General features: G+C 35.1%; 1 protein-coding gene across 1 annotated transcript; it reads right to left on the reverse strand.

Annotated features, from left to right (window-relative positions):
* Window positions 1-13,170: 13,170 nt before the first annotated feature.
* Window positions 13,171-15,832, reverse strand: LOC140806745 (uncharacterized). Its single transcript, XM_073163285.1, has 2 exons — window positions 15,451-15,832; window positions 13,171-13,283 (listed from the first exon to the last, which is right to left on the reverse strand). The coding sequence occupies exons 1-2, from the start codon at window positions 15,830-15,832 to the stop codon at window positions 13,171-13,173; spliced, it is 495 nt and encodes a 164-aa protein (XP_073019386.1).
* Window positions 15,833-16,859: the final 1,027 nt, after the last annotated feature.

Below are 16,859 nucleotides of genomic sequence, written 5' to 3' on the forward strand. Positions count from 1 at the left end.
AGTATTTTCCGCTTGGTTTTTAACCAAATTTGATTTAATTCATCGGTGTTCAATATTTCAAGAACCGAGCTATTGTAGCTCAACGGTGCTCCCCCAACCGATCCTATATATATATATATATAGCAGCATTTTTAAAACAGTAGATGTTTCACAAACTCTACGGCAAGTCCAAACAATAAGAAAATGTGCCAATCCTCTCAACAATCTCATACAGACTAATATAAAGTGGAGCTAACTTCGATTTATGCCCAAACCTCATAGTACCACGAAAAGTGGTAGTACTTTCAAGAAAACATAATTATCAACTTGTAACTCTGAAGGCCAACTCCTTTTATTAGCATAACTTGTTGGACGATCCTGATCCTTTCATCATTTTTATGATCAATTCAACTTTATATTTCATTTCTTGTACGAACTCTGGTTTAGACATTTATTGTTCCCTTACAGCTTCCCAACTAATCAAAGATATGCACTTTCTGTCATATAAATCTTCAAATTGTGTAATACCGATCGTTTCCTGAAAACTATTGTTGTAAGAGAATTCGACCAGAGGAAATGATTACAGCCAACCACCACTGAAATTCATTTGCTCGTAACATATTCTCTAGAGTCTTGATACTTCATTATGACTGTTCATCGGTTTTAGGGTGATAAGCAGTGCTCATGGCCAACTTTAAACCCTAAGCTGATTGCGAACTACCCCAGAACTTCAAAGTAAACCTTGGATCAATGTCTGATAATATGTTACTATCACACCATGCAGTCTCACCACATGATCAGTGTACCATTTCTCCATTTTCTTGTAACTAAAAGTACGATCATATGGAATAAAATGGACTGATTTAGATAATCTATCAACAATCGCCCAAATTACATCACAACCATGACTGGAACAAGGTAGGTGTGTGATAAGTATGAGTTTTTCACGTAAATTATCCAAAGAAGTGGCATGAAATTTTGCTACTGTCGAGATGATTTATGTGTTTGGTGGTGATTTATGTTGTTTGCAGGAATCAATCATGAGTGTATAACTTACGACCAACGAGGAAGTGAGGGACATAATCATATGGGGCGCGCACACCAGCGCAGGCTGATCAATCCAGGAAAGAACCGTGCACGTGGCCGCTTGTGCGCAGATGAAAAAAATAAACAGCGCTGGGCGCGCAGCCATGCGCAAGCCCGCGCACCAACGCATGTCCTTGAGGGGCAGAAAGAAGTAGCAAGCACATAGGAGATAAGAGACAGCGGAAGATCACGCACCTGCAGCAGGAGCCACGCACCCACACGCGACCAAGACCTTATGGGCTCTAGTAACATGATTGCATGATATAAAAAGACGAAGCCCATGCCAGAGGAAAGGAGTCGTAGACGCATGAAAGAATACAGAGAACTGGGAATAGGAAGAATGAAGAATGAAGATGAAAAGCACATCTACAGGGGATGGAGTCACGAACTCTGATTCAATATTTTATTTTTCTCTTTTCTATTTCTTAAGTGATTAGTGATGTAAATATGAATTTGTTTTTATCATTTTTCCTTCATGAACTAATTTATTTAATCTAGACGACGACGTAGCTTAATCGAATCTTTATTTATGAATTATTTATTTCCATACGTGAATTTCTTCTTGCTTTATTTATATTTTCCAAATTTTATCGCTTTCAATTACTTGATCACTAATTGGTGGTTATAGAGTTTGAAAATCCTAGAACTCCATCGAACCCATTAAAGGAACTATTGTGCTATTGAAATCATTTATTGTTTGATTTTTAATAAGGATATTGAAATCGACATTAGATAATTAATTCTTATGCTTCACTTGGAAATGGAGTAAGAATATTTAAGGATTCTTGGGTAGTAAACGAGTTGAATTTATGAATATATATGTCAATTATAATTTAATATAGTGCAGACCAAGTGAAATCGAACATCTAAATTCCTATTTTCAGCCATTTTAAATAGTTTGTATGTGACCGACGATTTCGGTTGGGAATAAATATAGCAAGCAGACTAGGTCAAGTAATAGTATTTGGAGATGAGTCCAGGTATCGTACCCACAGAGATCGATGTTTAATTACTAGAATATGAATTATTTTTCCTAATTTAGGCGAAATAAAATTCAAATGATGGGAGATTGATTAATCAAAACTAAATTAAACAATTTAAATAAATTAACTAAAGCAAAAAAAAATCCAAATTATTAAACTAGACGAAAATTCAAATTATTTAAAAACGACTAAGGCGCACAACGGTACCGAGACAACTTATAATCTACGTGTCAAATTCATATTCAATAAATTAATTATTTAATTCATGACGGAATTCCCAAAATTATTTATTAAACGATTCCTCGAATTAATAAACATAATTAAATCTAACAGTCCAATTATTTCTAACTAAATTTAATTAGATTCAACCGCATTAGATCGCTGTGAAATTCCAGTTTTTCAACCTAAAGTCGCACACTGAAATCGAATACTATTTCTTGTCAATTTAACCATGTGTTGATTGATGTGTGAAACAAATATTAATCCATCGCCTTCCGATTTTAGATTAACCAACAAATATTCTATTTAATTGGCCAGATTAAAAAAACACGTGACAAATAACATCAATCAATGAATAAAATAAATAATCGACTTGAATCAAACTTAAAACATCAAAAATAATCTGTCTCGGTCCTATCGTGGCCTTAGTCTATAAAAATCTACTCCATAAACTAAAAATAAAAGTCAAAATCAGTGTTTAAATTCAATGAAGAAAACATAGTTAAGAAAGAAGGAAAGAATTCTCAGTGATTTGTAGCGTGTGTGAGGAATTCCTCCAGCTTTTGTCTTCTGTCTTCCTCTCTTCTTTTCCTTCTTCCGTGCTGGTACTACTTCATAGTAGCTTCTGTTCCTTTCTTCCGCGGTCATTTGCGCTTCTTACTTCCTGTACGTTATGTTCTTTCGGCTGCTCCATGTACGCTTCTTTTATCCTTATCAATGGGCCTCTTCCTCCAAATCTTTTTAACGCCCATCTCAAATAAAAGGAAGTGTAGATAAGATCTTTATCAATATTTAAATAGATTTTTCAAGATTTCAATATCATCAAGAAATAAAAATATTTTATTTCCTTTCTTTTGATATTTTTTTCTTTGAAGTCTTGTAAATTCATCTTTTATTCCAAATTCAATCATTTTCCTCTTTTATTCAAATCTACAATTATCAATTCAATTAAGCACATAATTAGGGATAAAAATATTAGATAAGGGCAAATATTATTAAATCAAATCCCTAAAATCTTTCAAGATTTTGGCCTTATCAATCCCCCCACACTTAGCCTTTGTTCGTCCTCGAACAAATCAGAGAATAAAATATATCGAAGAATTATTCAATGATTCACCACAAAAAATGACACAATCAACACTTTTCAACATACCAAATTCCGTCACACTCAATCAAAAGATCACACTTCGAAAATCGTAAAATTCACTTTCGTTGCAGCTTTAAAACTCAAGCATTCACTAGAAAAGATCAAGATAATGAGACATGCGTAGTGTGGAAGTCAAAACTCATATTCCTCAAAGGTTTTTTAGTTCAAGGAGCGCTCATATTTCTGATTTTTTTCTTTTCATATAAAGAAACTCTCCATAAGCTTATCTTTCATATCTTTCTCCACTAAATGTTGGAGGAATATGACCCGGTCAATAGGTCTTTTTAAGCTTATAAAGTTAGGCCACGGCTCACGGCTACAATAAAGGTAGGGAGATTAAAAAATGAGAGAAAATAAACAATTTAATCATACAGCGCACTCCTTCATCTCTTATTTTCCTTCCCTTATGGAATTCCATCATTCATCCACCTAACTTTTTCATCTTCCTTGTACTTTCATTCATATTCCCCCATATTTTTTTTCGATCTTCAACAACATTCCCTTTTAGGTTTTTTCAATCACCACATCATACAACGTTCAATCCTCCTTCTTTTTTATAATTATATATATCTTTTCATCAACTCCTTTCTCATTCTTCATGATTTTTTTTTCAAACTCCTCCAATTTTTCTTATCAATCAGCACACGAGAGTTATTGAAAATTTTAAAGCACTAAAGAGTTTATTTCTCTCAAAATTAAGGTAGAGGAATAGTGTATGAGCTAAAATTGGGTAGTTGATGTGGGATTTTGAAGGAATACGAATGGAGGCTAGTTGTATGTCTTTGACACACTCCATTCGATTTATTAGGCTCAAAATGGAATACTAGGGATATGAATGATGCATTGGGTAGGCTCGAAAGGCTCAAATGGTCCAAAGATCGCCTAAATCATTCCTAAGTCATTCTCTTCCGTATTTTCGCCTCGAAAGATAATCAGACAAGTTCTAGATTGTTTCTTTTCTTCTTTTTTTTTCATTTTTTTTCATGAGCTCACCTTTTAACAATTCATGATTAATTCATATAAGTATGACCTAAAGTGCATAGATGATGTCTCAAAACATGATACAAAACTAGTTTGTGCTCAAATCCTTCGGCTACAACTACAGCTCATCTCAATCAATTCTAGGTATGATGTAATTTCTTGAGTGTTCAAAAAATCTAGAAAGTCAATTAGTGTGTCATGTAATCACAAGTGCAGTTTCTCAAAGAATAACCAAAAAAAATTTACAAGAAAACTTTTCATGCTCGAGGAACATTGAAGCACATGCTAAGTGTTTTTTAGTAATTCCCCCCACACTTTAGATTTACACTGTCCTCAGTGTAATGCCATTCAAAAAGAATATAAAAGTTGGATGCAGAATAGCAAGAGAAAACTTCCTTGACAATGTTGCTTTAAGATTCCATGGAGTGCTACACGGGGATGGTAGAATTCCTCAGTGCTGAAATCTTTTATTTCAACAGTTTAGCTTTTCCAGAGTCTAAGTAGTCTTACTTCATTCCAATATTCCCTACACACACCAAAATCACAGAGGATTAACCTAATAGAATGAAAAAGTAAAAAATAATAAAAATAAATAAAACAATAAAATGAGACGAGATAAAATAAATCACTGGGTTGCCTCCCAACAAGCGCTAAATTTCTTGTCTATAGCTAGAAAACTCCCTTTATAAATTAGGTTGGATAGTGCAAAGGAGTACTCGGCTCCTCTTGCTCCACAATTCCTCCATGAAAAATTTTCAGTTGATGCCCATTCACCTTAAAGGGATTTCCAGAATCTCCACGGATTTCTACAACACCAAAGGGAAAAACATCATTAACAGTAAAAGGCCCGGGCCATTTGGAACGAAGTTTACCTGGCATGAGTTTCAAACAAGAGTTATAAAGAAGAACTTTTTGTCCAGACTCAAATTTCCTGTGCACAATCCTTGCATCATGCCACTTCTTTGTCTTTTCTTTGTAGATTTTTGCATTCTCATATGCATCAAGACGAAATTCCACCAGTTCATTGAGTTGTAGACGACGCTGATAACCTATAGCTTGCACATCAAAGTTCAAAAATTTAGTAGCCCATAATGCCCTATGCTCTAGTTCAACAGGAAGGTGACAACCTTTCCCATAGACAAAACGAAAAGGGGAAGTTCCTATGGGGGTTTTGAATGCTGTTCTATATGCCCACAATGCATCATCCAATTTACCAGCCCATTCCTTCCTCAAAGATCCAATGGTCTTCTCAAGAATTTTCTTAATCTCCTTATTTGACACTTCTACTTGACCACTAGTTTGAGGATGATAAGGTGTTGCCACCTTGTGCGTGACCCCATACTTAGCCAAAAGAGATTCAAAATGACGATTACAAAAGTGTTTTCCTCCGACGCTAATAATGGCTCTAGGTGTGCCAAATCTTGCAAAAATATTTTTCTTTAAAAATTAGATCACAACCTTAGAGTCATTGGTTCTACAAGCACTTGCTTCCACCCACTTGGATACGTAATCCACAGCCACCAAAATATATTTATTTCCTAAGGAATCTGGAAATGGCCCCATGAAATCAATTCCCCACACATCAAACAATTCACAGACTAAAATATTATTCAATGGCATTTCATGTCTCCTTGAAATATTACCAAAACGTTGGCATTCATTGCAATTTAAGACATAAGTGTGTGCATCCTTGAACAGTGTAGGCCAGTAGAATCCAGCTTGAAGGATTTTTGTAGCAGTTTTACTTGCCCCAAAATGTCCTCCAGTTGGACCACTATGACAATGAGCAAGTATAGAACTTACCTCCTCTGTTGGAATACACCTACAAATAATGACATCTTCACAGATTCTAAACAAAAGAGGATCTTCCCAAAGATAATATTTTAAATCCGAAAAGAACTTCTTTTTCTGTTGATATGTAAGATGAAAAGGAATAAATTTGCATGATAAATAATTGACAAAATCAGCATACCATGGTAAATTAGAGATATCATAAAGTTTCTCGTCAGGAAATTCATCTCTAATTACATACTTACCTTCCTCGGGCTTCTCCAATCTCGATAGATGATCAGCAACTTGGTTTTCAGTCCCCTTGCGAACCACGATCTCTATGTCAAATTCTTGCAGCAGAAGGATCCATCTTATCAATCTTGGCTTGGCATCTTTTTTGTTTAAGAGATACTTCAAAGCTGAATGATCCGTGTGAACTATCACTTTACTCCCTACAGGGTATGGTCAAAACTTGTCTATAGCAAACACAACAGCCAACAACACTTTTTCTGTAGTAGCATAGTTTAATTGAGCTCCTGAAAGTGTTATTCTTGCATAGTAGATTAAATGCAAGAAATTTTCCTTATTTTGCCCCAAAACATCCCCTAAAGCAATATCACTTGCGTCACACATGAGTTCAAACGGTAGATTCCAATCTGGTGCAACAATGATCGGCGTGGTGGTCAACTTTTGCTTTAAGACCTAAAAAGCTTGTAAACATTCCTTAGAAAAAACAAAAGGAACATCTTTCATTAGCAAATTAGTTAAAGGCTTAGTAATACTCGAGAAATCCTTGATAAATCGCCAATAAAAACCTGCATTCCCAATAAAGCTACGAATTACTTTGACATTAGTAGGAGGAGGAAGCTTTTCTATGATCTCTATCTTAGCTCTATCCACTTCAATACCTTTTCAGAAATTTTGTGACCAAGGACAATTCCTTCCCTTACCATGAAATGACATTTCTCCCAGTTAAGTACAAGATTCGTTTCTTCACATCTCTTAGCACTTTTGACAAATTAACCAAACAAGAGTCGAAAGAAGAACCAAAAACAGAAAAGTCATCCATGAAGACCTCAATATACTTTTCAACCATATCATGAAAAATAGACATCATACAACGTTGAAAAGTAGCAGGTGCATTACACAAACCAAATGACATTCTTTTATATGCAAATGTACCATAGGGACAAGTAAAAGTCGTCTTATGTTGATCTTCGGGGCCTATTGGGATTTGCATATATCCAGAAGAACCATCTAGAAAAAAATAAAAAGCATGACCTGCCAAACGCTCTAACATTTGATCAACAAAAGGTAAGGGGAAGTGATCCTTTCTTGTGGCATCATTCAATTTTTGATAATCAATACAAACACGCCACCCAGTCACAGTTCTAGTGGGGATTAATTCGTTATTTTCATTTTCAACAACAGTTATTCCCCCTTTCTCAGGAACAACATGCACAAGACTTACCCACTTGCTATCGGATATAGGAAAGATCATACCTGCATCAATCAAGGAGTTTGATTACCTCCTTTTTGAGGACCTCTTGCATAGATGGATTCAATCTCCTTTGAGGTTGAGTAGTGGGAGACTGCTCCTTCTCCATTAAAATTTTGTGCATGTACATGGATGGACTAATCTCCTTGATTTCGGCTATGCTCCATCCAATGGCACATATGTGATCCTTCAGCACTCTCAAGAGCTTATCTTCCTCATAATCTGTCAAGCAAGAAGAAACAATTACTGGCAGTTTATCTTCTTCCTTCAAAAATAAATATTTTAAATGAGGAGGAAGTGGTTTGAGTTCGAGGAATGGGGGTTCTTCTTGGCAGGTTTAAGTGATTTTGGAATATTTCCAAGCTCCCCAATCTTCGAATTCACCGATCTTGGCAAAGGCTTTGATCCCTCCAAGTAGTTCATACATTCCTCCACCTCTTCTCTGTTGGATTCCGTGGACTTTGGGCTAACCAAAAGCTTTTCCAGTGGGTCTTCAATCAAAGTATTCTGCACACTACACTCAACAATATCATCAATAGCATCAATTCTATAGCAATCAGAATATCCTGGATATTTCATACTACGAAAAACATTAAAAGTTACCTTCTCAACATTTAACCTCAAAACTAACTCACCTTTCTGCACATCTATGAGAGCTCTTCCAGTAGCTAAGAAAGGACGACCTAAAATAAGAGGGATCTCACGATTTTCCTCCATATCTCGCACAACAAAATCAACTGGAAATATAAATTTATCAACTTTAACCAAAACATCCTCTATAACCCCCTCTAGGAAATTTAATAGACCTATCAGCAAGTTGAAGGGAAATAGTTGTTGGTTTAACTTCTCCAATCTTCAATTTCTCAAGCAGGAATAAGGTATAAGATTTATGCTAGCACCAAGATCACACAATGCCTTGTTAAAATTAGAATTATCTATAGTGCAAGAAATGGAGAAACTACCTGGATCCTTAAGCTTAGGAGGTAATTTATTTTTCAGAATAGCTGAATATTCCTTAGAAAGCTTAACAGTTTCAAAATCAACAAGTTTCCTCTTTTTAGTCAAAATATCTTTCAAGAATTTAGCATAAGAAGGAATTTGAGCCAAAGCCTCTACAAAAGGAATATTTATGTAAAATTTCTTAAAAACTTCAAGAAATTTCGAAAATTGTTGATCTAATTGTAGTTGCCTTGCTCTTTGAGGAAAAGGAAGTGTATTAATATCAATATTATCCTTAGAATCAAATTCCTTACCTTTCTTACATGTCTTCCGTGTAGGGGTGGTGTGAGTGTTCTGTTCTTTAGCATCTTCTGTCTTTGATTCCACTCCTCTATCATTCTTTTCTTCCACATCTGTAGAATTCTGCCTCTTTGGTTCCTCTTCCTCGGCCTTTATCACTGTACTCACTGCATTCACTCATTTCGGAATTTTCTTAGTATCACTTGGTAGTGTTCCAAGGGGTCGATTTGCTAATTGATTGGCTATTTGACCCATTTGAGCATCCAACCTTCGTAAGATAACATCATGATTCTGCAGTCTCGTCTCCATTCCCACAACATATTTCATCATAAAATCCTCATAAATTGGTCTTTGATCTTCTTGTTTGAATCCTGGAGGTGCTGCAGGTACCAATAATCCTTGTTATATCACTTGTTGAGGATTGGGCAGTGGAGGAATATTTGTTGGATTAAGGGAATTCTCCGTATTCTTCCAAGACAAATTAGGGTGATTCCTCCATCCTAGATTATACGTGGAACTGTATGGATTTAATTGCTGTCTCGATTGATTCCCCACAAAATTCACTGCCTCTTCATCAAAAATGGGTTGTTCCTCGATTACTATTCCTTGGACTTGATTTGATTGCAGCTAAGAGAATTTATGGGCCAACCCATCAATCTTAGCAGTAAGTGCATTCAAGACATCCATTTCAAGAACTCCTCCCTTCTTTTCTCGTGTAATGTCCGGCCAACCCGCACAATTTTCGGCCATATTTTAAATTATTTCCAGTGCAACTCGTGGATTCTTCCTGTGTAAGCTACCATTGGCTGCCACATCTAGCATGGAACGCACGGAAGGATCAACTTTGTTATAGAAAATCTGAACTTGCTCAGATGAAGAGAAACCATGTTGAGGACACCTCCTCAACATCTTCCTAAATCTTCCCCAAGATATATGTAGTGTCTCCCCATCCTTCTGGCGAAAAGATGAAATATCCATACGCATTTGTGCTAGCTTGGTGGGTGGAAAATATTGATTTATGAATAATTCCACCAACCCATTCCATGTAGTAATAGAGCCAGCTGGTAGATCTCTGAGCCATTCTGTTGCTTCACCATGCAAAGAGAAAGGGAATAGTCTCAATCTTATGGTATCCATGCTCACTCCATTGAATTTGATTGTGTCAGAGATAGATAGAAATCCCTCCAGATGTGCATTAGGATCATCGGTCTGCGATCCTCCAAATCTCACTTGATATTGTATCATTTGAATGATGGATGGCTTCAACTCAAAATTATTTGCTTCCAAAGTAGGACGAGTAATGCTTGAACCATAACCTCCAGAAGTTTTTCTAGTAAGATCATAGACAGTGCGCTCATCCTCCTCGTTGGCCATTGCTTCCATACCTGCTATTTCAACCTTCTTCTCCTGTTTGAATTGCTCTTTCACGTCAGAGTCTGAGGATTTCTCCCTTTGTTCTCTATGTCTCCGTCGAAAGGTATTCTCAATCTTTGGATCAAATGGCTCCAATTCTGTGTCACCTTTAGCACGGCTCATGCACTGCTAGATAAATCCTGAAAATAAGAAACAAACTTAAAACGTATGAATATGCGTAAAATCAACAAAATTAAATAAAACCTAATCTCAAGAAAATAATAAATTCTAATATTAAACAATTCAATCCCCGGCAATGGCGCCAAAAACTTGAACGACGATTTTGGTTAGGAATAAATCTAGCAAGCGGACTTGGTCAAATAATAGTATTTGGAGATGAGTCCAGGTATCGTAACCACAAAGATCGATGTTTAATTAATAGAATATGAATTATTTTTCTTAATTTAGTCTAAATAAAATTCAAATGATGGGAGATAGATTAATCAAAACTAAATTAAACAATTTAATTAAATTAACTAAAGCAAAAAATATCCAAATTATTAAACTAGACGAAAATTCAAATTATTTAAAAACGACTAAGGCGCACAACGGTACCGAAACAACTTATAATCTACGTGTCAAATTCATATTCAATAAATTAATTATTTACTTCACGACGGAATTTCCAAAATTATTTATTAAACTAATCCTTGAATTAATAAACATAATTAAATCTAACAGTCCAATTATTTTTAACTGTTTAATTAGATTCAACCACATTAAATCGCTGTGAAATTCCAGTTTTTCAACCTAAAGTCACACACTGAAATCGAATGATATTTTGAGTCAATTTAACCATGTGTTGATTGATGTGTGAAGCAAATATTAATCTATCGCCTTGCGGTTTTAGATTAACCAACAAATATTCTATTTAATTGGCTAGATTAAAAGAACACGTGATAAATGACATCAATCAATGAATAAAATAATAATCGACTTGAATCAAACTTAAAACATCAAAAATAATCTGTCTCGACCCTATCGTGGCCTTAGTCTATAAAATCTACTCCATAAACTTAAAATAACAGTCAAAATCAGTGTTTAAATTCAATGAAAAAAACATAGTTAAGAAAGAAGGAAAGAATTCTCAGTGATATGTAGCGTGTGTGATGAATTCCTCCATCTTTTGTCTTCTGTCTTCCTCCCTTCTTTTCCTTCTTCCGTGCTGGTACTACTTCACAGTAGCTTATGTTCCTTTCTTCCGCGGTCTTCTGCGCTTCTTTCTTCTTTTACATTCTGTTCTTCCGGCTGCTCCATGTACGCTTCTTTTATCCTTATCAATGGGCCTCTTCCTCCAAATCTTTTTAAGGCCCATCTCAAATAAAAAGAAGTGTAGATAAAATCTTTATCAATATTTACATAGATTTTTCAAGATTTAAATATCATCAAGGAATAAAAATATTTTATTTCCTTTCTTTTGATATTTTTTCCTTTGAAGTCTTGTAAATTCATCTTTTATTCCAAATTTAATCATTTTTCTCTTTTATTCAAATCTAAAATTATTAATTCAATTAAGCACATAATTAGGGATACAAATAAGAGATAAGGGCAAATATTATTAAATCAAATCCCTAAAATCTTTTCAAGATTTGGCCTTATCGGTATGCTTTAATTAATTTAGTTTATAGTTAACAATCAACACTTGATTAAATTTTCTAAATAACATCTAACTATTCTAATTGTGGTAATTAATATATTGTAAAATTGCGCTCTCTATGGGAACGATATCTGTGCTTACCTAAGTATTAAAACTTGACACCGTACACTTGCAGTTAACAAAATAATATAACAACTTTTTGGTACCAATGTATTGTATTATTTTAGTTCTTTTAATTTAGTAAGTCTAGTTTGTGCCAAAAAAAATTTATATTCAGTGTCTTGCATGTCAAGTGAGAGGAAGAAGAATCAGTGGGATGATGATGACATTTTTACCAAAATGATTGATTCATGGTGCATATGTACAATTTTTAACGGTCCACAACCATTTATGCACTTTTGCCATGATCATCGATACACCTGATAAGGAGAGAACATCTATTGCATGGTAGGTATTACTGAATAGAAGACAAAATTTTGAGACTTTTTGTTATTATTATCAGATGTTGAAATAAATGTTACAAACACAGAAGTGATCTAGACATTTATTGGGTTTCTTTGGGTTTTTTTATATTATCATAATATATTATTTGAAGCTTTTTGTGCCTAAAAAAAAGAGATGTGTATTCTCAAATTTATTCTAAAATAGTCATATTATTATTCTAATGAAAATGGTCAGTTTATACAAGTTGATTTGTGAATGAGAAGTAGTGTAGAACTTGGTTTAACACCCTTCAAGAAAAATATGGATAATGTGTGACTTCGGGATGATTTAGATGTTTTTTGGATCGTTTGAGCATTTCAAGCCTACCAATACATAATGTTAATCTCTAGTGTCTCATTTCGAGACAATTAAATATCGAATGGCGTGTGCTACGACACAGTATCCCTGTTCGTATATGTTTATTAATCTCGTGTCAACTACCAAAATCTGAAGTCGATACTGAAACGTCCATTACTAGTTTTTCTTTAAAATATACTATAATTTTTTTTCTTCATATCCTTTCATTCGGCCAAAATTTACTATACATATATATATATATATGTGTGTGTGTGTGTGTGTGTATTTTTAAATATACTTTTTATCATTTAAAATAAACCAACCAACTTATTATTTGAAAATCCAAAAAGAACGTATGCAAAACATAAAGTCATAAATCGTAAACCAAATCCTAAAATTAGCATTTTTCAAAAGCATAAACTCTTAAATCTCTCATAACTACTCAAAAGCATAACGTCATAAAATCTTGAAAGTAATCTTAATGCGGAAAACTAGCAAATGTCCTCGGGTCATGTGCACCATCAATACAGCTAGTTAAACCATAAAGTCCTCCATCATCAACAACATCATGCTCACTTACATCGATCACACCTAGTGAATTTATAGACTCAGAAAACCTTAACCATGATAGCAAGTAATACATATATATTCACAAGCAAAAATGAAAGATAATTATAATAAAATAGCTTTCATGAACATGCATATCTTTAAACCTTTTTCATGTCATCATAAACATTTCTTTTCATCATATACATATACGTTTTCCCTTTTTGTTGAATTTAGATAGTTAATTGTGATTTTTGTATTAGCTATAGGTCAATGGATCCATTTACGCATAACCATGGTACCAGGCGGCGGAGACATCAGCGACACTCTCACCCGTCAACTGATTCTTGGCTTTACATATCATCTTATTAGTCACAATCAAGTCATCTTCTTCCACCTTTCATCATTTTCATCAATTATAAAATTCATGCATACATATATCATTTTTCTTTTAAACCAAGCATGCAACATGTTTTTTAGCATTATTGTTTTTCATCATAAAATTTTATAAACATTCAAAATAAAAATTTTAACATCCATTACTGCATTCAGGGCACTTCCAGAACATCAAACATTTTTCTAGTGTAAAATGACCGTTTTTCTTCTGAAACCCTAAATTCCCCAATTTATCCTCAGACCTTAAAACGACAAACTAAATCCATCCAAACTTACCATAACACCTTAAAATTCATTTATAAACATTTCTTAGACGTAAAATTAAGCTCATTGACTAATTTCCCAATTCGTTTTATAACTTAAACGTCTCGATTTTAACCTGAAACTCGAAACTTAACCAAAATTTACCAAACTAGAACCATAGCTTATTAACACCTAACCACACTCTATGCAACCCTAATAAAGCCAATTAAACCCTTGAACAAGCCTAGGAAACCTACTGAGTTTTCTTTTTGCACATAATTCGAAAACCCTAGCCCTAAGCCAACTTCGAGCCCTTCGAACCTAGCTCTTGACCGACCTGTCCAGCCCCTATGCAACCATATTAGGAACACCCTCGAGCCCTTAACCAGCTATTGGACCAATCCCTACTGCCCTAGCACATGCAGCCCTAAACGGCTCTTCCTTCTTGCACCAACCTTCCCTCAAGCCATATAGGACCATGAATCAACAACCTAGGGACCTCCTGGACGTGACCCGAATGCTACTAGAGACTCCACCCTTCAAAAGCCCTGCCCTAGTTTTCCCCTAAACACAAAGTCGTGCGGCCCCTATGTTCATGAACCCTAACCAGACTACACCTTGCAACTTAAGACCCTTGAACCTACTGAAATTCATCCCTTTTCATGTCTCTACCATGGCAGCCCCTTAGTGCATCAAGGACATGAATTTAAAAGCATTAAATCTCAAGTTTCATCATGTTAAAGCCATAAAAACGAAAATAAAATGAGGGTTTCATATTTTTCATGCAAACATGATTAAACACACATAATATGGTGTGAAATATGAGTGAAAGAATATTAAGGCGTGCCTTTGTGTAGTATACACACGAAAAACAATTCGAGATACGAAGAACGTTGGCGAAGAGACGTGGGATGAAACCTTGTTGAATTCCCTTCAAAACTTATGTGAGTTTTTGCTCTAAAAATACTGTGTGAGTGTGTGTTGCTGATGAAGAGTCCTAGGTTTATTGTGTTTTAAACATGTGGTTTTAAGTGTTTTCTGGTTTAAAACTCCCTAATTTGATGTACATAATTGGGTAGGAGTTTAGGCTGAATAACCTTGTTATAATAGGGCCATTCTAGTGTAGGTAAAATATTTCATTTAGGAACCTTTTCGAAATTATTAGCCGAGTTTCCAAAAAGTCCCTATTTTCGTCATAAATCGATTACCAGTTAAAAATACGACTCGGCGCGAACTTGTCATTTTCGAAAATACAAATTATAATATACTATATATTAAATAATTAAAAATAATCATTTAATAAAATATTTTTCATTTTTATGTTCCCCGGTCTTTATTCCTCGATTGCATCTCGAATAACCCTTAAAACATAGTTTGATGCATTCTAATATTAAACCATATTTTAAACATGTAAATATGCCTACCACATTCAATATATGCAATTAATATAATTTAATTAGTCATTTTCCATTTTTCCTATATTTGCATACAGTTCGATTACGTTATCCCATTTTGAACAGTACCAGTTCCTCCCTCCCTGAAATGAAATTTTGTCATCGAAATTAAAACTTACCGAATAATCTTGGGTGGCGAGTCCTCATGTCCATCTTGGTTTCCCAAGTAGCTTTCTCCTCCGAATAATTTAGCCACTTGACTTTGACCATTTGAATAACTTTGTTTCGGAGCCTTCTTTCTTGCTTTTCCAGAATTTGTATAGGTTGTTCGTCGTATAACATTATTGGAGTCAACTGCAGAGGTTCATAATTTAGTACATGTGAAGGATTCGACATGTATTTTCGTAGCATCGAGATGTGGAACACATTATGCACTCCAGCTATCGTCGGTGGCAACGCCACTCTATAAGATAATGCTCCAATATTCTCTAAAATTTCAAACGGTCTTATGAACCTCGGACTGAGTTTGTCTTTCTTTTCAAATCTCGTAACACCCTTCATAGGTGCTACTGTCAGCGTACCTTTTCTGGTGACTTTGTGTAGTCTTCAACCTATCTCTGATCTTGACTATTATCTTCGTTGTGTGCTTGATAAAGTCCGGACCAAATTCTCCTCTTTCACCAACCTCATCCCAATGTATAAGTGATCTACACTTTCTTACATAAAGTGCCTCATAAGAAGCCATTCCTATAGACGATTGGTAGCTATTGTTATAGGTGAACTCCACTAGAGGTAAATTCGGTTTTCAACTTCCTTGGATATCGATCACACAAGCTCGGAGTAGATCATCCAAAACTTGAATCACCCTTTCGAACTGACCATCGGTTTGAGGATGGAGCATTGTACTGAACAACAACTTTGTCGCCATCATTGAATGCAGACTTTTCCAAAAGGACGATGTGAACCTCGGATCTATGTCAGAAACAATATACACTGGAATTCCATGCAGTCGGACTATCTCCCAAATATACAGCTCTGCGTGCTGTGTATGGTGAATGTCGCCTTAATAGGTATAAAATGCGCTATTTTCGTAAGACGATCAGCTATCACCCAAATGGCATTGAATCCTCTGATAGTCCTTGGCAGTCCCATTACAAAGTCCATCGATATATTTTCCCATTTCCTTTCATGAATATGAAGTGGATTAAGCTTCCCTGCTGGCCTCTAATGCTCTGCCTTAACTTGCTTTATGTCAAACACTCGGACACAAAACGTTAGATGTATCGCATCATGCCCGGCCACCAATACAATGACTGTAGATCTTTATACATCTTTGTACTTCTAGGATGAATGGAGTACGGAGTATTATGAGCTTCCTTCATAATAACCTACCACAATGAATTGCCACTAGTAACCCATAGTAGATCGGTATCGAAGTATTTCATCCTCCTCAGAATACAGCTTTTGACCCACCCGTAGCTTTATCCTAGAGTCTCCATTTTTACAACATCTCATAAGAAAATGACCTTCACGGATTCTATCCCTCGGAGTCGACTGAACTGTCATAGTAGAAATATTAGGATCCTTT

This window comes from Primulina eburnea, chromosome 12 (assembly GCF_022965805.1).
Source record: "Primulina eburnea isolate SZY01 chromosome 12, ASM2296580v1, whole genome shotgun sequence".
NCBI lineage: Eukaryota > Viridiplantae > Streptophyta > Magnoliopsida > Lamiales > Gesneriaceae > Primulina > Primulina eburnea.

What these genes read in the sequence shown, in the direction of transcription:
- LOC140806745 (XM_073163285.1), bottom strand. Translation starts at nt 15,832, where the DNA reads ATGAAGGGTGTTACGAGATTTGAAAAGAAAGACAAACTCAGTCCGAGG. An exon ending in TCGCCACCCAAGATTATTCG is followed by an intron (nt 13,284 to 15,450) that starts GTAAGTTTTAAT and finishes TAAATTCACTAG; the next exon opens with GTGTGATCGATGTAAGTGAG.